Source organism: Arabidopsis lyrata (assembly GCF_000004255.2).
Source record: "Arabidopsis lyrata subsp. lyrata unplaced genomic scaffold ARALYscaffold_3, whole genome shotgun sequence".
In the NCBI taxonomy this organism is placed as follows: Eukaryota; Viridiplantae; Streptophyta; class Magnoliopsida; order Brassicales; family Brassicaceae; genus Arabidopsis; species Arabidopsis lyrata.
This window is the reverse complement of record NW_003302553.1, coordinates 2,767,809-2,788,653: the sequence shown is the minus strand read 5'-3', so window position 1 is coordinate 2,788,653 and position 20,845 is coordinate 2,767,809. Positions and strand designations below refer to the sequence as shown.

The 20,845-nt window shown below is 36.5% G+C and overlaps 5 protein-coding genes across 6 annotated transcripts; 3 read left to right on the top strand and 2 right to left on the bottom strand.

Moving 5' to 3' along the window:
• The first annotated feature begins 114 nt into the window (after nucleotides 1–114).
• LOC9320668 (aldehyde dehydrogenase 22A1) lies at nucleotides 115–4,192 on the top strand. The gene is made up of 14 exons (XM_021033127.1): nucleotides 115–426; nucleotides 533–576; nucleotides 854–958; nucleotides 1,084–1,211; nucleotides 1,312–1,434; nucleotides 1,528–1,681; nucleotides 1,883–1,986; nucleotides 2,066–2,144; nucleotides 2,217–2,312; nucleotides 2,407–2,544; nucleotides 2,887–3,102; nucleotides 3,213–3,404; nucleotides 3,526–3,669; nucleotides 3,757–4,192. Exons 1-14 carry the CDS (start codon nucleotides 315–317, stop codon nucleotides 3,910–3,912), a joined length of 1,791 nt encoding a protein of 596 aa, XP_020888786.1. The 5' UTR covers nucleotides 115–314; the 3' UTR covers nucleotides 3,913–4,192.
• A 936-nt stretch (nucleotides 4,193–5,128) lies between these two features.
• On the top strand, nucleotides 5,129–5,854 carry LOC9318553 (agamous-like MADS-box protein AGL29). The gene has a single exon (XM_002884555.2). The coding sequence runs from the start codon at nucleotides 5,129–5,131 to the stop codon at nucleotides 5,663–5,665; it is 537 nt and encodes a 178-aa protein (XP_002884601.2). The 3' UTR covers nucleotides 5,666–5,854.
• A 547-nt stretch (nucleotides 5,855–6,401) lies between these two features.
• On the bottom strand, nucleotides 6,402–8,880 carry LOC9318552 (peptidyl-prolyl cis-trans isomerase CYP21-4). The gene is made up of 8 exons (XM_021032012.1): nucleotides 8,679–8,880; nucleotides 8,045–8,238; nucleotides 7,914–7,959; nucleotides 7,738–7,788; nucleotides 7,478–7,563; nucleotides 7,044–7,181; nucleotides 6,799–6,949; nucleotides 6,402–6,719 (listed from the first exon to the last, which is right to left on the bottom strand). The coding sequence occupies exons 2-8, from the start codon at nucleotides 8,194–8,196 to the stop codon at nucleotides 6,633–6,635; spliced, it is 711 nt and encodes a 236-aa protein (XP_020887671.1). The 5' UTR covers nucleotides 8,197–8,238; nucleotides 8,679–8,880; the 3' UTR covers nucleotides 6,402–6,632.
• A 144-nt stretch (nucleotides 8,881–9,024) lies between these two features.
• Nucleotides 9,025–12,965, bottom strand: LOC9320667 (FIP1[III]-like protein). The gene is made up of 5 exons (XM_021032011.1): nucleotides 12,355–12,965; nucleotides 12,098–12,224; nucleotides 11,908–12,003; nucleotides 9,868–11,829; nucleotides 9,025–9,594 (listed from the first exon to the last, which is right to left on the bottom strand). The coding sequence occupies exons 1-5, from the start codon at nucleotides 12,834–12,836 to the stop codon at nucleotides 9,244–9,246; spliced, it is 3,018 nt and encodes a 1,005-aa protein (XP_020887670.1). The 5' UTR covers nucleotides 12,837–12,965; the 3' UTR covers nucleotides 9,025–9,243.
• Nucleotides 12,966–13,345: 380 nt separating this feature from the next.
• On the top strand, nucleotides 13,346–17,671 carry LOC9318551 (ATP-citrate synthase beta chain protein 1). 2 transcript variants are annotated; one of them, XM_021032365.1, is made up of 17 exons: nucleotides 13,346–13,551; nucleotides 14,017–14,137; nucleotides 14,267–14,369; nucleotides 14,459–14,524; nucleotides 14,612–14,735; nucleotides 14,901–15,035; nucleotides 15,145–15,205; nucleotides 15,311–15,387; nucleotides 15,568–15,723; nucleotides 15,819–15,947; nucleotides 16,029–16,161; nucleotides 16,248–16,375; nucleotides 16,467–16,572; nucleotides 16,670–16,746; nucleotides 16,838–16,908; nucleotides 17,066–17,350; nucleotides 17,433–17,671. In XM_021032365.1, exons 2-17 carry the CDS (start codon nucleotides 14,038–14,040, stop codon nucleotides 17,506–17,508), a joined length of 1,827 nt encoding a protein of 608 aa, XP_020888024.1. In that variant the 5' UTR covers nucleotides 13,346–13,551; nucleotides 14,017–14,037; the 3' UTR covers nucleotides 17,509–17,671. The 2 variants fall into 2 exon arrangements, with proteins under 2 accessions (XP_020888024.1, XP_020888025.1); XM_021032366.1 differs by having other exon boundaries at nucleotides 13,548–13,628.
• Nucleotides 17,672–20,845: the final 3,174 nt, after the last annotated feature.

Here is a 20,845-nt window from a genome sequence, read left to right as displayed (position 1 = left end):
TCAAAGTATTGGTTTAACACTTTAACACGGTTTTACAAACGCAATTACGCAAATATACATCAACGTGGATGCTCGTTTTAATAGTGGATTAATCTTAATCAGCTTGGATTTACCCTTAAAGTTGCCAAAAATTACGACCCGTACCATTCTCACAGTTCCAGTGGACTTGAAAACAAAAAATGGCGATTCAAAGCAGAGAATATTAAATCCATATGCTCTTCGTTGATTCCTATTTCTATTTTTCCGATTGACGGAGATTTATCCTTCATCGGCGTTCTCAAAGCCCTAGCTGAAGAATCTCTGAACAAGTGGAAATGCCGTTCTGGTGGCCACTGATCGTTCTCGCCTTCGCTTACGCGATCTGCAAGTTCCTTCTTATGCTCATTCCTCCCAATGTTCCTTCCATTGACGTAGACGCATCCGATGGTATATTTTCTTCTCTATCTGTATCAGCTCCTAGATTCGTCGTATGTCTTTGTCCCGTAGAACAAGCTTATCGATGTTTGATTTTTGGAATGAATTTTTGAAACAGTGTTGGCTCATGGGAAAGATACGGAGGAGAATAGCTTCATTTATGTGAGTTCTTAGATCGCACCATTTTCTCATTTACATCCACATTGTGCTTAAAATTTTTGAAGTGGTTGGAGATTTAAGCTGTTGATCTTATATATTCTCCTGTTGTTTTGGTTTAGGACTTAGGCATTAATAATCTATCTGAGTGCTACAAAATTAACTCTGATTTCCATATTTGTCATTATGGTTGATTTATTATGATAGATACTTAATTGTTTGATCAGCTGTTCTAGTGAAATTAGCATACTGAATCATAAGTTCTCTGTGACATTGGCTTTAGATTCCTCCGAGAGGCAGGAGCCAACAGTCAGACAAAAAAGTTCAATGCTATGAACCTGCTACAATGAAATATCTCGGATATTTCCCTGCTCTGTCCCCTACTGAGGTTAGTAGCTGATGTCCTTGCTGTGAAGGGAATTGTGGAATGGTGCTACTTTACTCAAAGTCAAAGGTTTCTCTCAAGGATATTCCACCTTATCTTGAGATATGATTTACACTTTTGTGTTTCAGGTTGAGGAGCGAGTAACACTATCAAGGAAGGCTCAAAAGACATGGGCTCAAAGTAGCTTCAAGCTTAGAAGGCAGTTCTTGCGGATTCTTCTCAAGTACATTATTGAACACCAAGAGCTTATATGCGAGTAAGGATTCATTTCTGTTAACTGCCTGGTTTGATACACAGGTTTTGTTTTCCCCGGAAATTTTTCTCAAATGATGCTAAGATATGTTCCCGTTATATAGAGTCTCATCACGTGATACCGGAAAGACTATGGTAGATGCGTCCCTGGGAGAAATAATGACTACTTGTGAGAAAATTACTTGGCTTCTTTCTGAGGGCGAACAATGGTTAAAGCCTGAATCTCGGTAATTCCATCATGTATAATTATCAGTATGAATTGTAGTTCTCTTTGATTCTTACATAGAGATGATTTCAATTCAAATCTTATTTGTCCGCAGTTCTTCAGGAAGAGCTATGCTTCATAAAGTATCAAGAGTAGAGTTCCATCCCCTTGGTGTCATTGGAGCTATAGTCCCATGGAATTATCCCTTCCACAATATTTTCAATCCTATGCTGGCTGCAGTCTTCTCGGGGAATGGCATTGTTATTAAGGTATAACTGCAATGTCTTTTTTTTCTATTACTATATTCGCTGACACTTTTGGTTTTATCTCTGAATAAGTTTAGCTGTTTATATGATGTCAACATTGTGAGCAGTGCGACCATTGAGAGGAAGTTGTTTAGTCTTCTTCAAGGCATATATCTTCTTGAGATTTTGTATATGTTTCTGATTGTTGGAACACCTTCTCTACAGGTTTCAGAACACGCTAGCTGGTCAGGATGCTTTTACTTCCGCATAATCCAGGCAGCTTTAGCTGCTGTTGGAGCACCTGAAAATCTAGTCGATGTGATAACAGGGTCTGTATATTTTATTTATGCAATTCTCCTTAGCATGCTGTTATAAAATTGATTTCCTCAATTAACGCATTCTTTTCAGGTTTGCGGAGACCGGAGAAGCACTTGTCTCATCTGTTGATAAAATGATATTTGTTGGATCCACAGCTGTTGGCAAAATGGTACAGTCTTCACACTTGGTTCGTCATTCTCATCCAGTTCACTATGAATTGTACTTATGCAATATGTTGCAGATAATGAGAAATGCAGCCGAGACATTGACACCTGTCACACTTGAGCTTGGTGGAAAAGATGCATTTATCATATGTGAAGACGCAGATGTCTCACATGTAATCGTTGTGCTCTCTTCTGTGTTCTTATGATTTATTATTGGAAAAAGAGGCGTTCCTTTGATCAAACTAATGCCTGTATTGTACAATTTAGGTTTCTCAAGTGGCTGTAAGGGGCACTCTTCAGTCCAGCGGGCAAAACTGTGCGGGTGCTGAAAGATTTTATGTTCACAAAGACATTTATACTGCATTCATTAGCCAAGTAACCAAGATTGTGAAGTCAGTTTCTGCTGTAAGTGCTCTGTAGCTCACAATTCGCATGCCATTTAGTTTGATCCCTAATACAAACATGAAATTCAGGCAATCCCTAATTCATGTTTGTTTTCTGATTTGTTTGTCATCTTTCACTCCAGCGTCTTCATTAGTAACAGGCATAGTAGCTATTCTCTTGTTTTCACCACCCTTCAATCCTATTCCTATATTTCCTAGTATATGTAAGCCATATAGGAGGTTAACTGATTTTGTCATATGTGATGCTGTGGAAGTTTGAAAAAAAACAAAATTCTCTTGGTTAGTCTTCTCTTTCTCAAATTTTCTCCTATGTTCTTATTAAAATCTTTTTTTTTTACACTAGGGTCCTCCTCTAACCGGGAGGTATGACATGGGTGCTATATGTTTGCAAGAGCACTCTGAACACCTACAGAGCCTTGTAAATGACGCCTTAGACAAAGGAGCAGAAATTGCAGTCCGTGGCAGCTTTGGTCATCTGGGCGAAGATGCAGTCGATCAATATTTCCCTCCAACTGTTCTCATCAATGTAAACCACAACATGAAAATAATGAAAGAAGAGGTATGTAACCTTACCTTCATTGGCTCGTCTGGCTTCTGTTGCTGCTTGTTGTTGCATAAGACAATACTACACATGAGTTTTTAAGATATTTATTAATGTGTGAGAATCAGGCTTTTGGACCAATAATGCCAATCATGCAATTCAGCACCGATGAAGAGGTCATAAAGCTGGCAAATGATTCACGTTATGCGCTAGGCTGTGCTGTTTTCTCTGGAAGCAAGCATCGCGCCAAACAAATAGCTTCTCAAATTCAGTGCGGTGTCGCTGCAATCAATGACTTTGCCTCAAATTACATGTGCCAGGTACTCCTCACTGGCTTTACTCTAGGATGTTACCTTTGGAAAAGAGAAAAAAAAAAAAAGGGTTAGCCATCATTTCCATGATTAAGAGTAAGACTTTTTTTTTTCTCTTTTGAATTTGCAGTCGCTCCCGTTTGGAGGTGTAAAGGATAGTGGGTTTGGACGGTTTGCTGGTATAGAAGGTTTAAGAGCATGCTGTCTTGTGAAATCGGTGGTTGAAGATAGATTTTGGCCACTCATCAAGACCAAGATTCCAAAACCTATTCAGGCAAGTTTTCTAAACAATTACAGACATTGAAAATCCAATCTGAATATCTTAATGTCCTAACATCTCTCTGTGGTGGTCATATCACAGTACCCGGTAGCAGAAAACGCATTTGAATTCCAGGAGGCACTAGTCGAAACTCTTTACGGACTCAACATTTGGGACCGGCTAAGATCCCTAATTGATGTCCTCAAGTTCCTTACCGATCAGAGCTCTAACGTGAGCAGAACTAGAAAGAGCCACTGAGGATTAATGACGAAAACTTGGTGTCCACTGTCCACATAAAACCTTTACTCTTTACATGCGTCAGCTGAGTTGCTGATATTGCAAAGCTAATTTTGATTATTAGTGAGCATTTTGGGTTTTACATATAAGCCTTAGAAAGACTCGTTTTTTTTTGCTCGGAAGGGCGATTTGTGACTTATGAAATATTTGAAAATCCACTTTTGCGTTGTCTTATAATAGGAAACTGTTGTTTGGTCTCTTCAAATCTTTGATGCCTTATGGACATTTAGTGTTTTGAAGTGTTGTTGTTGTCTGGTAAGTACAACGTAAATATTGAACTTTCTAGACATTGTAAAGTGTCACTGAGTGTCGACTATAAAGTAAACATGGCTAGGAAAACGTTGAACCGGATTGAGATTGCTATTTGTTTCGTTTTGATACTATTTTGGTTTTGTTTCGGTTTATATTAAACCGCAAACGTAACCTTAGTTTTTACTTTTTAGTCTTTTACGGACGTCAATGGTTTATTAGGTGTTCGGAGATGCATGTAGACTTAGACCGCCATGGACGAATTAGACCTTATAGAGCTTCGATTTAATTATACCTATAAAAGAGGCTTATTGGGTTAAACCCAATGCAGATGGTAACCCACAATTTTATTTTAATTGAATATAAATAATTGTTTAATTTTTAAATATATAAAGACGTTTATAATTAATTATACCCAGAAATAATACTATTTTTTGAAAATATAATATGACACATAAGATTATTACATTAATACATAGAAGTTAATTTTTTTAAAGAAAATATGTGTTTATTATTTGTCAAACTACTTTTATTGTTTTTGGGTGGAAATAAAATATTTTGGTAAAGAAGAAATTTTTTTTATTAACTTGATAAATTTCTCCTTGTAATTCAAACTACCATTTAATAAGAGGTCCAATAGTAAGATAATACTAATAATAGTTAAATATCTATGGATATTGATTAAATACATAGAAACTATTCAATGCTCTCATAAGGTAATGCAAGATTTTCAAAGTGGTGTTACTAAATATGTATATATGCAAAGACAAAAATTTACTAAATTTACACATATATGATGATGAGGTTCAATGACAACTTTCTCCACATTCATTACTATAAATACATAAAGAAATACATGGAAAAATCAATCTTCTTCTAAGATATACAAACATAGATTACAATCACTCAAAACATTTCACACAAAAAAATGGGTAGGAGAAAGATTAAGATGGAGAAAGTGCAAGACACAAACACAAAGCAAGTTACCTTCTCGAAGCGTAGGCTGGGTTTGTTCAAGAAAGCGAGTGAGCTTGCGACGCTGTGCAACGCCGAGGTTGGTATTGTTGTCTTTTCTCCAGGAAACAAACCTTATTCCTTCGGGAAACCGAATTTTGATTTGATTGCAGAACGGTTTAAGAATGAATTCGAAGAAGAAGAAGAAGCAGATAGCTGTGAAACATCAGGCTATAGTAGAGGCAAGAGAGCTAGACAAGAGAAGAAGATATGTAAACGCCTCAACTCGATCATCGAAGAAGCTGAAGCTGAGAAGAAACATGGAGAAGATCTTCACAAGTGGCTTGAATCTGCTCAACAAGATAGGTTTAATAAGCCCATTGAGGAGCTTACTCTTGAGGAGCTCAAAGAATTTGAAGCTAAGATTCAAGAAACAAGGTGTGGGATTCAAAGTAACATTAATCATATGCAGGCTTCGTCTTCTCTCATGTTTCTCTCTAAGGATAATTAGCAATTATGCAAACGAGGAATCAACTAGACCGATTTGGAACTTTCATTTTGCATGTATTAGTCGTTATAGATTTATATGGTAGAGATGTAGCAGATGGTTGGTACAAGTTTATTGATTGTATCTTCCTCTTGATGATCGATGGTTTGTAACTTTCGGTTGCAAAATATTATTATGAAGATTTTATCTTTTCAAAAACAATAGATTATAACAAAATTTCCTACTCTTCAAAATTGTTAATGATGCAATGCATGTTACGATATGCAATTTTAAAGTATTAATTGGATTTTTTTTTTTAGATTTTGCCTTCAATTTGGATATTTGTTTTTAGAGAAAAATACATTAAAGTACACCAACTATTTAACATATTTATAAATGTGTTTATAAATTTTTTTAGTTTCAGTCAAATAGTATTAAAATACATAATTTGATGTATGTCCTATATCTTATTCCAAATTATTAGATATTTCATAAAATAAAAATACAGTATTTTTTAATTGTATTCTATGAATAATTTAAGTATTCCTTAAGAATTGTTTAGGAATTTTTTAAGAGTTTTTAAAAGAATTTTGTAATGTTTATAAGAATTCTTAAGGGATTTGCTTTTGGTTTTCACTTTTCAGATTGTTTTCCAAATTTTCCTCATATAAATATTATTAATACGTTTATTTAAAAAGTCAAAAGACCTGACTTTTTGTTATCTTGTGAGCGTTTACGAGGTCTATTTTAAAAGTTTTCATAACAGAAGATCCAATTAATTCATGTATTTTCTTAAGTATGAGAAGCATAATTAAACAAAGATTCTATTTCCTCGAGAAAAATCAAAAAAATTACAAAACAACAAGAAACTGTAAAATAGAAAGAGAAAAAAAAACCTCAAAAGAGGGTTTATACAAACAGTGAGTATGAAGAAAGATTTGGCGTGAGCCTCATTTACAGAGGAAGCAACGAAGGAAGAGAGATTTTCATTTCATATCCCTCGTTTCAGTACAACACCAGTGATCCCTATTGGCGATTTCGGTTGGTAATGCTCATCCGTATCCACTTCTTCGATCTCCTGTAATAACATGATGTAATCGTTGACACATGAAACAAAACCATTAAAGCTGATAAGAGACTGTTTAGTTGGATCAAACCTGTACTACATCCTCTCCCTTTAGGACTCTTCCAAACACTATAAGCTGATCATTCAGATCCGGGATTGGCGCCGTTGTGATTAGAAGCTCAAAATCCTTGTTGTTCCCTTTGTTTTTTGGTGTTCCCAACATGAATGCCTCATGTTTTGGGCTGAATAACAGAACATAGATATTTTTTTTTTTAAAACCAATGAGAGATGATAAACATTTACACTTACAAGCCAAAAGCAGAGCAAAAAAGTTACCCTATGTGAAGGCGACCTCGGAGCTTTCCTTTAGCTGTCCATTCTTCTACAGGTATAGAGCTCGGTGAGTGACCAGCTTGTACCAAGTAGTTCTTTATAACCCGATGAAACGGCATTCCCTTGAAGTGATCTTTTTGACTGCAACAATACTCAATGTTTAACTTCTACTATCATATTAAGCTACAATATCGTCACATAGTGTTTCAGCCCTTTTCTCTTTTATGAGGTTTCATGTTCCAAACACAATCTCCAAGAAAGTACAACAAGACTTAAGGATCAAAATCAATCAATGGAGAAACTGAAGTTACTAGAATCCTATCAAGGTAGAAGTAACACTCCTACTTAAGAACAAGTCATGACCTGGCTCAATCATGTTCCTCTACTTTTCTTTTTCTATCTAACTTAAAGGATAACAAAAGAATTCCGATACTAACCATAGATCTAGAAACTTGTCCACAACTTCAGGGGAACCTTCTTTGAAGAGTTCGACAGTTATAAGTCCTTTTGATGTGTTTATATCCTACATGAGATAAGAAAATAGAAGCAAGATATCATTAAAATGGATATCCAGATAAGACACATGACATTTTTTAACTCTCAAAAAGTGATGAACAGAACATAATACCATGATAAGAAATATAGAACAAGGATTAAAACAAGAAACTTTATTAAGCAAACAGGGAGATTAACTTACAGCATAACCAGGAAGGTCGTAAGTTTTTTGCTCTGATGCAGTATTTGTGTCCTGAAGCACAAAGCAAAGCCAGATCGCATATGTAAATACCCTAAACTCTAAACCTAAGTGCTCGGAAGTTCATCAGGATCAAAACTCAAAGCGTATGCATTGGAAAAAGCCTCTCAAAACAGTACCTCAAATCTCTGACTCTGAGTTTCATGTTCAATTGTGTTTCTTGACCTGGGATATAACCATTAATATCCTATTAAGTTTATAGATAGTAACAGAAGTAACAAAAAGGAACAATTAAAAGATGGAAACAAACCTTTGGGACCAATGGCGATAAGTAGTGACCAAGGATAGTATGACTACAGCAACAACAAGATTACAGACGAAAATAGTGGAAATACTTATGCGACTTGGACCCTTCTTCTTCTTGCTTTGATTTAGAAGAGCCTGAGGTTTTATCTTCGCCATTTGACCTTATTTTCTGCAGCAAACGACGAATACAACTTGTCTCTGCAAACCATAAATCAACAGTAAGTAACAAGCAATACAGAAAACCAAGTAAAAACTAGACAAAGTCACAAATTCGTAATCTATAATTCAATTTCAAGTTGGTAAAATCAAAACGGCATAAGATCAAGTACTTGCCAACTCAAGAAACCCTAATACTACGTATTGACCAGATTCAGAATCTAACATATAGAATCAACGCATGTGAAAACATAACAAGGGTGCATACATAGCTTAACCAGTAACAACCGATACACCAGATCCAGTACTTTCCCAATTATCGATCAAATTGTAATAAATTGAACAAAAGGGGATATGTGAAACGGAGCAACTTATCATGTTCCAATCAGATCTTTCTATAGAAATCCGGAGACTTGAAAGTAAAATCATATATGAATTCCAAGGACCTTGAAAATTCGAATTTGGAGATGAAAAAAACGAACCTGGAAGTTAGAAGAAAGAAGAGAGGAATCGTGGAGATTGGTCGTTTCGTCGATGGAAACTGGTTTGAATTCTCTGCTCCCTTTTCTCTTTTGCACAGAGACGACGCTTCAGATCAGCCGCGTGTTTTATCCGACGGCTACGAGTCCACCTCACCAATATCCGTAGAAAATTATTCCCAAAAACAAAAAAGTTGATGTAATTTTTGACCCAACAAAAATGATTCTAAATTCTCAAGAGTAATTTTAATATGGTCTATGGTTATCACGTTAATCATACGCTTAACGCCTAATTGTCACCGGTTCGATCCTTAGCTGCATCTTTTAATTTCTCAATACAATACACACATACTCAAAACTGTAAATATTAAAGTCAAATCTTCTAGTTAAAACTTACAAGGGATCAAAAAGCACAAGCAAGATCACCAGGTCACAGTCAATTGTTCGGTTTTCTGACTTTTGTCGGATTAAAACACATCCACTTTAATTTATCGGTTTAGATATAGCATATACCATCAATAAACCGTTATTATGACTTAACCTGAAACAGCCCAGCCAATATGATCTTCTAACTTGCACACCATCTCCTCTTTCTAACCGGTCTCTGTTGATTAGTAACATCGGTTTTAGCTCTCCTTTCCGTTTCAGATTTGAATGTGGCTTCTACCGTCCTCGCCATTTTGGTTCCCTTGAACCTCTCCCTCCGTTTCTCCATCTTCTTCAGGCTCTCTTGTATACGCTCATTGTCTATTTCTACACCTTTCACGTTCGTCGCTTCTTCTATGATCTCGCCTTCTTCTTTGTCATTTATATCTCGAGTCTGCATAGCTTTCTCTTCGCTTTTGCCCACTAACTTTCTTGGTTTTTGAAGATCTTGTTGCTCGCCATTGGAGAATCTTTTGTTTGATTGGTTTGAGCGCTGAAACACACAAAAAAAATATCTATCACATGGGAAGGGCCATTCATCATTGTACATTAACTCATGTCTAAATATACAGATCAAAGCAAAAGAGAAATCTCAAGTATAGAAGACAGACCACATAAAACACTCAGAAATAACACAGAAAAGCCAGGCATATATATGTAAGTGGAACGAAAGTGAGAACTAATTCAATCTGGAAAACTGAAAGGCGTTTATACGTCATAAATATTTAGGTTTAAAAGCATGTAGATTTAGTTTCCCAATCTTTACCTTTCCTTGCCTACCAGCTAAGTCAACTGGATCCTGACGCTTGATGAAAGAATGCCCATCTCCTCTCAGCTTCTTGGATTTGTGATGTCTCTCATCATTTTCACGAATATGCCTCTTAAAACATTCAGACCTTTGTTTGATAGCCATTCGATTATGTGTTGGTATTCTTAGGTCGCGGACTAATATCTCATCAGTATATGATGGATGCCCAGAATAAGTAACTTCTCTCATTGAACATTGAATGTCATCTGCCGTATTATATCTTCCTCTATCAGGACAAACCCAATCATCATCATCCTTTAGTCTATCTTTTATGCTCACATTATCACTACGACCAAGATTCTGCGTCCGACCATCTCTCGTTGCAGCCTTATGAAACTGGTTATTCTGGTTGTCATATGCTTCAGCTGTTCTAAAGTCTCTAGCATCATCTCTCCAGAAATCACCTTTTGCTTCTTTGGTATACCAAGAATCTCTCAAAGATAAAGACGGTGAGGACCAATCATCTTGGGTTCTATACTTACAATCATCTTTCTCTGAGACAAATCTATCAAGATTCCAATCATGAGTGTAATGGCGTCTTTTCTCTATTTCAGAGAATTCCTCATGCCTTTTATACCCTTGATATTCTCTCATTTCCACTTCAGCAAAAGAACGCACCTCTCTGTAAGCCCGCTCAAATGGAATTCTACTTTCTGCCCTGTGAACTACATCTTCATATCTATGGCGATGCAAATTAGAATCGTATCCACCCCTTCTTCTGCAATAAATATCATTCTCTGGACTCTGATTGAGGTTGTGTATTGCATGTGCAGAAGTGTAATCTGACCGGTACCTATAATCCATGCCAGTAATCGGTATACAGTCCTCATAATAAGGTTCTCTTAGCCAATTGCACCCATTTCTTTCTTTGTAGTTTTCGTAGGCGCGGACAGGACTTCTTTCATGACCATATTTTCTTTCACAATGATGCCAACCATATCGATCATCCTCTTCTTTAAAACTTGATCTAGAATTTCTCTGATTAAGATCGAAGGATGAACGTGAGGTATACTCTTTAGGATGCGCCCCACACTTGTAACTATTAGAATGATCAAAACCTCGACCCAGTGATGATTCTTTGATGTTGCGCCAACCAAACCTGTGCTTTCTATGCTTAGCATGATCCACAGATGAATACAATCTACCATGACAATTCTCTCTATAGTAATGAACGCCTTTACCTTCAGTTTCATCCCTTTCTAATGTAACACGTGGTCCCTTCTGCCAGTTTTTGTTTGAATCACGATACAAACTTCCATGTCGAGAACGAACTTTCTTGCCACAACCAGGATCTGGTGTAGGCGATGCATCCTTAACATAGCCAGCATAGCCAGCTCTCCCACAGTGCCTTTTGCTTGAATCTTCGTGAGATCTTCTGGGTCTAGAATGCATTGTGCCACTATTTCCCCCTCTTTTGATACTAATTGCTTCATGTTCTGCAAGTCTAGCTTGTTGTGGTGGGGTACTGACTTCACGTTGGTCATCAGTAGCACTGTCTTTCAATGACTCTGTTTCATAATCATCAGATTCCTCATTTTTACCAGCAGAGCAAGAAGAGGTAGGGCTCAAACGAATGCGATCTCCAAGAGATGATTCCCTCTCCACTGAGGATGGATCCGTCTCATCAGAATTGCAAAAACCCTCTTCTTTCTCCTCCTCGAGCATTTCCTTATCACTAGGTGTCACTTCCCTACTGCAGCAATTCTCTGTTGGAGGAGATTTCTCGCCACTGAAACTTGCAGCGTTTTTTTCTTGACAGCCCACAAAAGCTTCATCTTTTGGAGAATCATCGACTGAATTCAAATCATTCCTGTCATTTGAATGAGAATCGTCACTTCTAGATGCTTCATTTGATGTTATGCACCTTGCTCTCTCAGGTGTCATGATTGATAGCTCCTCAACATCATTAGTAACAAGGATCTGGTTTCATACATTTAATCAGCAATGGAAGATACGAGAAGGAAAAACTAACAAATCAAGTATCATTCAATCTCTGACCTGTATCACCACGCCAGGGTCTGAATCACGTGGACGACGCAAATCTGCAGAAGGTATTCGCTCAAGAGTTCCACCTCCAACCTCAATTGCTCTTCCCTTTAGTTGAATAGGTAAGTAATTCATTAAGATTAAACCAACTACGCCCTTGCCACAAGGATATGAAAACAAGAACGAAAACATGTTTACTTACCAACGGTTTACAGTAATCTTTCCAGCTTTGCTCGTTCAAGCCAAAATTAAAGAAGTCAGTAGTATCCATACCAGGATTCCTCCATGGCTTCTTCTCAAACACATCGAAATTTACGTCAAAAGGTGTCCTGAGAATAAGAGAAACACACAGCATTGTACATATCACATTCAATAACCATTGTTCATGTCAATCACATTCAATAAACCTAAACACACACATTTATTATCTAAACTAGAGATATAACCACTGTGACTAACCTGGACCAAGGGTTTGAGAAACTATATCCATATTGAGACATTCCTAAAGACGGATCAATGCAAGCGTTATTAGCTGAAGCGTTTCTAGTCCACCGTCTCTGAAACGAGCAAGCTTTGGATCCGCCATAGTTGGTGTTAAAGACACAAGCAGCAGGAAGGGGTTTAGAATCGTCGTCTTTGAGCACTATATTCAAATCATCATCACTATCACTGTCACTAAATTCCAATTCTTCATCGGCCTCAGTCAGATTCACAGCACAATCGTCGTCACACGGACTCGAATCCTTAGCAACAACATCAAATTTCTTCATTTCACCTTCCAAATCAGGTTTTACCGTCCCTTCAAAATCGCTGGAATTCGTAGCACATTCCGATTCTTTGCACGATTTTACGAATCCTACATCGTCGGCGGAAGCATCACTGGCCTGAACCTTGGCATCATCAACGTACAAGTCACCGAAATCATCATCAGTAGAATCCATTCAAAAGAAATTAATCCAAATTTGACTCTATTCCATAAAGCGAGAGTCTTGACACTTGACAGTTGCATAAACCTCAAAGAGATTTACTTTAGAGAGTGACCGACAACGCCTTAAACCCTAACACGATTAATTGATAGTTTTTTTTCTACTATTTAAAGTCTTATAACGTAATTATTAATTTTTTTTAATGCGTGTGGCTATGGTCACACCAAATGTGAGATGCCTTTAATATAAATAAAATTAGAAACGATGGTAAAATATTTATAAAAAAAAACAAAAATTAATGTAAGTAAAAATTTAGAATATGAAAAAATTATTAGAAGATGATTTCTGGTAATACTTAGCAAACATAAAAAATGAAATTAATATAATAAACATTTGCTGTTATCTTGAGTTTATATTAATGTATATAGCCAACATAAAGCAATCTTCATACTTTTGTTTGTTTTATTAACAGTTGTATCTTTCCATTTACTCAAATGGAAATTACAACAACAACAACAAAAGAAAAGGAAAAAAAAGGATTGGATCGGAGATCCCGGAGCTAACTACCACGGGCCACGTGACTTCACCTTAATACTAGTGTCTTCTCAATCTGGCAGTGGTAGCTGAGCTGATCTTATTTGTTTCTTCCCTCCCATTTATTCCATTCCCTTCCCTTCCTCCTAACTACAAAACAATCTACTCTCCACCTAACATTGCTCAGTGACCACAGGTTCGTCTTCCTATTTCTCTAACTTTTCATTGGAGGATCCCGAGTCTCAGATCCGTGTTTCTTTCGATTCCGATCCGGTTAATCTCAAACAAAACTTGTCGATTCGGTCTGGGTTTTAGGGCCTAGAAAGGGATAGTGATGAGTCGATAGTGATATGATTTCGTTTCTACAAAAGACTGAGATCTTTTAAGTAATATAGAATTCTGTAATGCAGTGGTTGAGATTTACAGTAGTGGGTCCCTGGTTTCGATCCCAAATCGTTCTCTTTTAATCCGGAATCACTGGAATAAATAATAGCTTCTTCTTTGATTTGGTTCTCGATCATGGTTTGATTCAACTTTATAGTTTTGTTAGCATGAAAAGGGAAAAACTTTTTGTTTCAGGTTTTGCTTTTTCATGTTGGATTCGAATGTAATAATATATTTTATTCACGACTTCAAAATTTCACCTTTTTCTGATTCTCAGTTTTCTTTTCGAGCCAATAACATGGCTACGGGACAGCTATTTTCACGCAACACACAGGCGTTGTTCTACAATTATAAGCAGCTTCCCATTCAGCGGATGCTTGATTTTGATTTCCTATGTGGTGAGAGTAGCTTCTGTTGTCCCTATCTTAATGTCGTAATCAGTTTTTCTCTAGAGTTACTTGACTTGACTGTTATATTTGGTGTTAAGTAAGAAATTTGGTTTCTTTAACTATCTTTACTCTTTTCAGGGCGAGAAACTCCTTCTGTTGCTGGTATCATTAACCCAGGTTCCGAGGGATTCCAAAAGCTATTTTTTGGTCAGGAGGAGATCGCCATCCCTGTCCACGCAGCGTAAGTTAAATACCATCTCATAAAAGAAAGAGAAAGATAGAGAGAAAGACAAAGCTCAAAAATTTAACTTAGTTGTCTGTTTCTTGCAGCATTGAGGCAGCATGCGCTGCGCATCCCACAGCAGATGTATTCATCAACTTCGCATCGTTTAGAAGGTTAGTGTAGTTTCTATCCTGTGAATGTGATTTCTCCTGTCTCTCTTTGTGCTTCTTTTGTAATGTTTTGTTCTTCTCTTGTATTAGTGCTGCTGCTTCCTCCATGGCTGCTTTGAAGCAGCCAACTATTAAAGTAGTGGCCATAATAGCAGAAGGTGTTCCAGAGTCAGACACTAAGCAGTTGATTGCTTATGCTCGTGCTAACAATAAGGTGGGCTATAACACTGAACTGACTTATTCCTCATGATGCATTATTCCTCGGAACACACTAGTTATCGATCTTTTCATACAGTACAGAACTTCAAAGCACAGAGGCCTGGAATCATCACTAGTAAGCTTTCCGAGTTAATCTTCTGTTACTGATTGCTGATTACAGGTTATTATTGGACCAGCTACTGTTGGAGGCGTTCAAGCTGGAGCCTTTAAAATTGGTGACACTGCTGGAACAATTGACAATATCATCCAGTGCAAGTTGTACAGACCTGGATCTGTTGGCTTTGTCTCAAAATCTGTATGTGCTGTGGATTCTTTTTTTGCATTTTGTAGTCTACTTAAGCGCATTATTATCCTCTTTTGTATCTTAATCTGAAAATTTATTTCTCATTCTCTATTTATTATAGGGTGGAATGTCTAATGAAATGTACAATACCATTGCCCGTGTGACAGATGGGATCTATGAAGGTGAGTTTCTATTTTCTTGTTCAGAATCTACTAATGAATATGTTTCCTCATGCTCATCATTTCTGAAGATTCTTAAGATGAGTTTATGATTTGGGATGGACATAGGCATTGCTATTGGTGGGGATGTGTTCCCGGGCTCAACTTTATCTGACCATATCCTGCGGTTTAACAACATCCCACAGGTATATATTCTTCTTGACTTTTACAATTTTGTTGCTCACTGGGATATCATCATGCCTATCCATTTTTTCTACAGTTTAAACATGAGAAAAACTATACTGAAAAGGCATCTGACCTTCCCTCTCTTGTTCAGCTTGCGTCTTTAACTCCAAAGTTTTGTATTCTTTTTTTCAATACTGCAGATTAAGATGGTGGTTGTACTTGGAGAGCTTGGAGGAAGAGATGAATACTCTCTAGTTGAAGCCATGAAACAGGGAAAAGTGACCAAACCAGTGGTTGCTTGGGTCAGCGGGACTTGTGCACGTCTCTTCAAGTCCGAAGTACAATTTGGTCATGCAGTAAGTGTCACTCAGAACTGACAAAAAGAATTTTTTTGGACGCTAATGTTCATCTGCTTGCGATATTAATCATTCTTTGATATGATATGAATCAGGGGGCCAAAAGTGGTGGAGAGATGGAGTCTGCACAAGCCAAGAATCAAGCGCTAAAAGACGCTGGAGCTACTGTACCCACTTCATTCGAAGCCCTAGAATCTGCAATCAAGGAAACTTTTGACAAATTGGTCAGTTTCCAATCAAACGCGCTCTTAGCTTGCATTTCCTTTTGTTGTGATCTTATGTTCATGTTTCTCCTGTCCTCCTAGGTTGAAGAGGGAAAGGTCTCTCCTATTAAGGAAGTCACTCCTCCACAAATCCCTGAAGATCTCAGCTCGGCAATTAAGAGTGGGAAAGTCCGGGCTCCTACCCACATCATCTCCACCATTTCTGATGACAGAGGTATTATTCTTCTGAAACTAACCAGAATTCTCTCTTTAACAAGAACATTTTTTGTAAACAAAATTCTCTACACACTGAATTTTCAGGGGAGGAACCATGCTATGCTGGTGTGCCAATGTCATCCATCATTGAACAGGGTTATGGCGTGGGAGATGTCATTTCTCTCCTATGGTTCAAACGTAGTCTTCCTCGTTATTGTACCAAATTCATTGAGGTTGCTCATCTTTCCTTGTACTAACTCAAATATTGAACATTGTTAGCTAGTGAGATTGAATATGTTTTCTGACACTTTGAACTTTGATCAGATATGCATAATGTTGTGCGCTGACCACGGTCCATGCGTCTCTGGCGCTCACAACACCATCGTAACAGCAAGAGCAGGAAAAGATCTTGTCTCAAGTCTTGTTTCAGGTGAATTAACATCCCAATCCATCAATTCTTTTTAGCGAAGTATGCTATACAATAATAACTTATGCTTATAATAAGTGATAATCCTTCAAACAAACAGGTCTATTAACAATTGGTCCTAGATTTGGTGGTGCCATTGATGATGCAGCACGATACTTCAAGGACGCTTGTGACAGGGTAAAAAATCATATTCTCCTTCACTGCAACTGCATCAAGCATTTCTTGAAAGTTAGATATAAATGGTACGAAAATGTTGTGCCCTTTTCAGAATCTCACACCTTATGAATTCGTGGAAGGCATGAAGAAGAAGGGAATCCGTGTCCCTGGCATTGGTCACAGGTAATAACAAACCAGCTTAGACTTCGATTGTTTGTTTTCACATGTAAATGTAGAAATTGGCGTTATATAACAATCAAGTATCCCTTTTTAGTAAGAGCAGGAACAGAACACACTCGTACGGGGTTTGTTTTCTTACATCTAATTGGAATTTTTGTAGGATAAAGAGCAGGGACAACAGAGACAAAAGAGTGGAGCTGCTTCAGAAATTTGCACGGTCTAACTTCCCTGCAGTTAAGTACATGGAATATGCGGTCCAAGTAGAGACATACACACTGTCTAAAGCCAACAATCTTGTAATGAACGTTGATGGAGCCATTGGATCTCTCTTCTTAGACCTTCTCGCTGGAAGTGGGATGTTCACTAAGCAAGAGATAGACGAAATCGTTCAGATAGGTTATCTCAACGGCCTCTTCGTCCTTGCTCGATCCATTGGTTTAATCGGGTAACTGTCATAACCGAACACATCCATCTTGTTCTTGAAGCAATTTAAATTGATGTGGATTAACGTGAATAAATTGTTGCAGGCACACATTCGATCAGAAGAGATTGAAGCAGCCACTGTACCGACACCCGTGGGAAGATGTCTTGTACACCAAGTAATCATATCATTATTCACTTCTTCTCATCGTCATAGTCTTCTTCGAATTATTATTCTCTCCCATTAAGTTAGGATTTGTTCAATTATATAGTTGTTCTGACAATTATCTGTTGTGATCTCTCAATACTTATAAGAATAAAAGAAAGTTCAATTTTAGAAGAATCATAATGTTTTGTTTAAATTCTTTTAAAAAGTTCAATATATATAATCCGACGTTTTATCAAACTAAAACTTGTTAAACCAAGAAGTCACCGCATCCCACGATCAACAACTTACTTATCTTAGAAATATATATTACCTCCAAAAAATTGAGAGTTTAAGCTTTCGTTTTGTTTTTGGATTCTACGATTTAGAGCTTGCATGATGAAGCTGACCTCGTTAGCATGCCATTTATTAGTGAAGAACACATGCATAGTAGGAAAAAAAAGGATTAATTTCAATAAAAAATAAAAGGGTAAATTTCAAGTTATGGCATTTGACCAAGTTTTATTTTCAAGTTTTGGCAAAGTGAGAATGAGCTTTCATGTTTTGACATTTTGGCCAAAATCTGACCATTTTACCCCTACCGATGTACTGTTCACTGTACGGTTTAGTTAAGCGGTTCAGTTATGTACACTGTTCCGGTTTAGTTATGCAGTTCAGTTATGCGATGTACTGTTCACTGTACGGTTCAGTTACGTACACTGTACACGGTTCAGTTATGCGGTTCAGTTATGCGATTGACTGTTCACAATTTTCTTATAATCTTTTGTTTTTTTACATTTAATTTATTTATTGATTTTGTAAATCTAGTTTATATTAGCGTATTTTGAAGTCGAAAAACTAAAATACAAACTCTATAAATATTACGTACACCGTCTCCACAATAGTACATCATATAACTGAAGTACATATCCATTTTATAATCAATACTGTGTATACCGTAAACTACATACACGTAAATAGAAAAAACTCAAATAAGGACATATATCTACCAAAAATATCTTACCAATTTCATACAAGTTTTCTACGAACTCAATTAAAAAAATATTAATAATTTGTTTTCAGTAAATAATTGAAATCAACTATGATCAACACACAAATTGACTCTAATGAGACTCACAAAACTCCAGCTCTGTTACGCAATTTACATAATCATATGTCAAATACGAGAAGCAGTAGAAACAAACCTCACAACTAAAGAAAAACATTGAGGAATAGTATGTTTTAACGTGACACAGAGCCGTGTGTGGTTTGAAAATCTTAAACACTTGTCAGTAGATGATTCGCTTTTCCATTTTATACATATTTATTGTTTTTATATTTTTAGTTAAAATTCTTTTTTTTCTATCAGACCCATTTTCAAATTTTTATTTCTATTTTAAATAATATTTTATTTATTATTATCGAAGACTATTCACGATTAGCAATATCATATACACATATGTGCGTAACGGTAATAATATATACGTACACGGTAGTAATGTGTACGTACACGGTAGTAATGTGTGTGTATATATGTACGTAAATATCTAAATAATTTGTATATTTACGTTTCAAATATTTTTTGACTATAAAAACAAAACATTCAAATCATGTATGAACAACATATGAAAAAAATACAGTCATACAAATAACTGGCATAATAACTTAATTTTGATGTCAAAAAATTAAATTAATGTTGTACCATGTACGCTCCAATAAATATTTTTGTGTACGTACATAGTATAAGACTTATGTGATTTAGACATTTTTAGGATGTAACTGTTTGGAGAGGTCGTATGATGCGGACATAAAACATGTTGATGGACTAGCTGAGCTATTTGCTGAAGGACTCCCTGAAGGACTCAATGAAGGAATCGCTGATGGACTCGCTGACGAACCATTCTTACACTCAAGACATCTAAACCTCCTTTTCAGCCAGAAGACTCAAGCCACGAGGTTATTTCTCCTTCTCCAAGACGTCTCCCACTTCTTTCCATAACCGGCACCAACGCATCACCACTACTTATTCCCAACGGCTAGAAGATCACATCCTCTCCAAGTTATCATTTATTTCGCATATTTGTTTCCTTGTTTTCATTTCTTGACCATTGGAGGTCTCTTTGTCTCGAGCCTATATAAGCTCTTCTTCCTTGTTCTTTTCATGCACGCAATTTTCAAGTAATAAAAGTTCAGTTTGTTTGCTTTCAAAGTTATAGTCTTTGAGCATTTGTTTGAGTCATTTTCTTGGTTAATTGATTAGTTCTGGTTACTATTCGACTCCGTCACCACCGTTACAACACTTCCGCAAGACGTTACGCGTTGAATTCTTGATATAGGAAAGGAGTGACTCCGATCGTGTATCATCTGGTATCAGAGCTTAAAACGCTCCTATCTATCCAGGTTTACTCTTTCCTTTCTACAAATTTCAATTCTATTTTCAAATTCATAAACAAAAAAAAAACCAAATAAAAATCGTTTTGTTCATTTTCTTGTTCAATTTTTATTAAATTAGAAAACCAAATAAATATTTTCCTTGCTTTGTTTCATTTTCTTGAAGTCAAAGGTTTTGAGTTAGGGATTAGAGGGTCATTAAGGAGCATTTTCATGTCTTACTGGACTAGTGTACGTGTACATAATATATGTACACCATATTATGAATTTAATGTGAACACGGGGTAGTAGATGCAATTTTATTTTGAAAAATATATTTGTCGTATAGTTGTATAAGATGTAAAAGCGAATAACATCACAAGAAAACTTACAAAAATCCAATATACATATAAGATTTCATAACACTCTCAGATTAATGTAGTGTATGTTTATGTGTCATCTTCTAGTCGTGTACGTTTTCGTTTGTAGAATGATGTACGTTTTCGATTGTATGATGATGTACGTTTTTAATTTTGGATACGTCACCAATTTTGAAAAATACTTTACGTTTATCTCCTTATTACTATGTTCATCTTGTCTTATGACCGTGTACGTTTACCCTCACAAACTATCATCTGTTTGAAAATTGAGTACGTTAATCTTCAAAATAGCTTCATTCATTCATACATACATCAACTACATCATAAAAAATATAATAAAATGGATATCAACATATTAGTATTTTAATATAACAATTCAATGTTACATTAAATGGATTCTTTCCAAGAACCGATTCTACCTATCGCTGATCGAAAGGATGATGTCATCCCACAAGATATATCGGATATGATACTGATTCCTCCATACAGTAGACGACCACCAGGGAGACCAACCACCAAAAGGATGGTGATACCATCCAGGGGTGAAAACTGAGTAAGTTTTAACATTCTGACATGTGCACATATTTGCCTATATCTATGTTTAGAGTATAAGATGCGTTGTTTG

Bases quoted from the DNA above. Each gene is read 5' to 3' on its own strand.
- LOC9320668 (XM_021033127.1), top strand. From the start codon at position 315: ATGCCGTTCTGGTGGCCACTGATCGTTCTCGCCTTCGCTTACGCGATC. The intron at 2,313-2,406 runs GTAATCGTTGTG...TGTACAATTTAG, and splicing joins AAGACGCAGATGTCTCACAT to GTTTCTCAAGTGGCTGTAAG. The intron at 2,545-2,886 runs GTAAGTGCTCTG...TTTTTACACTAG, and splicing joins TTGTGAAGTCAGTTTCTGCT to GGTCCTCCTCTAACCGGGAG.
- LOC9318553 (XM_002884555.2), top strand. From the start codon at position 5,129: ATGGGTAGGAGAAAGATTAAGATGGAGAAAGTGCAAGACACAAACACA.
- LOC9318552 (XM_021032012.1), bottom strand. From the start codon at position 8,196: ATGGCGAAGATAAAACCTCAGGCTCTTCTAAATCAAAGCAAGAAGAAG. The intron at 7,960-8,044 runs GTTTGTTTCCAT...GTTATATCCCAG, and splicing joins TATCGCCATTGGTCCCAAAG to GTCAAGAAACACAATTGAAC. The intron at 7,182-7,477 runs GTTAGTATCGGA...GTATTGTTGCAG, and splicing joins GACAAGTTTCTAGATCTATG to TCAAAAAGATCACTTCAAGG.
- LOC9320667 (XM_021032011.1), bottom strand. From the start codon at position 12,836: ATGGATTCTACTGATGATGATTTCGGTGACTTGTACGTTGATGATGCC. The intron at 11,830-11,907 runs GTCAGAGATTGA...GTATGAAACCAG, and splicing joins ACCCTGGCGTGGTGATACAG to ATCCTTGTTACTAATGATGT. The intron at 9,595-9,867 runs GTAAAGATTGGG...TGTGTGTTTCAG, and splicing joins TAGCTGGTAGGCAAGGAAAG to CGCTCAAACCAATCAAACAA.
- LOC9318551 (XM_021032365.1), top strand. From the start codon at position 14,038: ATGGCTACGGGACAGCTATTTTCACGCAACACACAGGCGTTGTTCTAC. The intron at 15,036-15,144 runs GTATGTGCTGTG...TATTTATTATAG, and splicing joins TTGGCTTTGTCTCAAAATCT to GGTGGAATGTCTAATGAAAT. The intron at 16,909-17,065 runs GTAATAACAAAC...GAATTTTTGTAG, and splicing joins GTCCCTGGCATTGGTCACAG to GATAAAGAGCAGGGACAACA.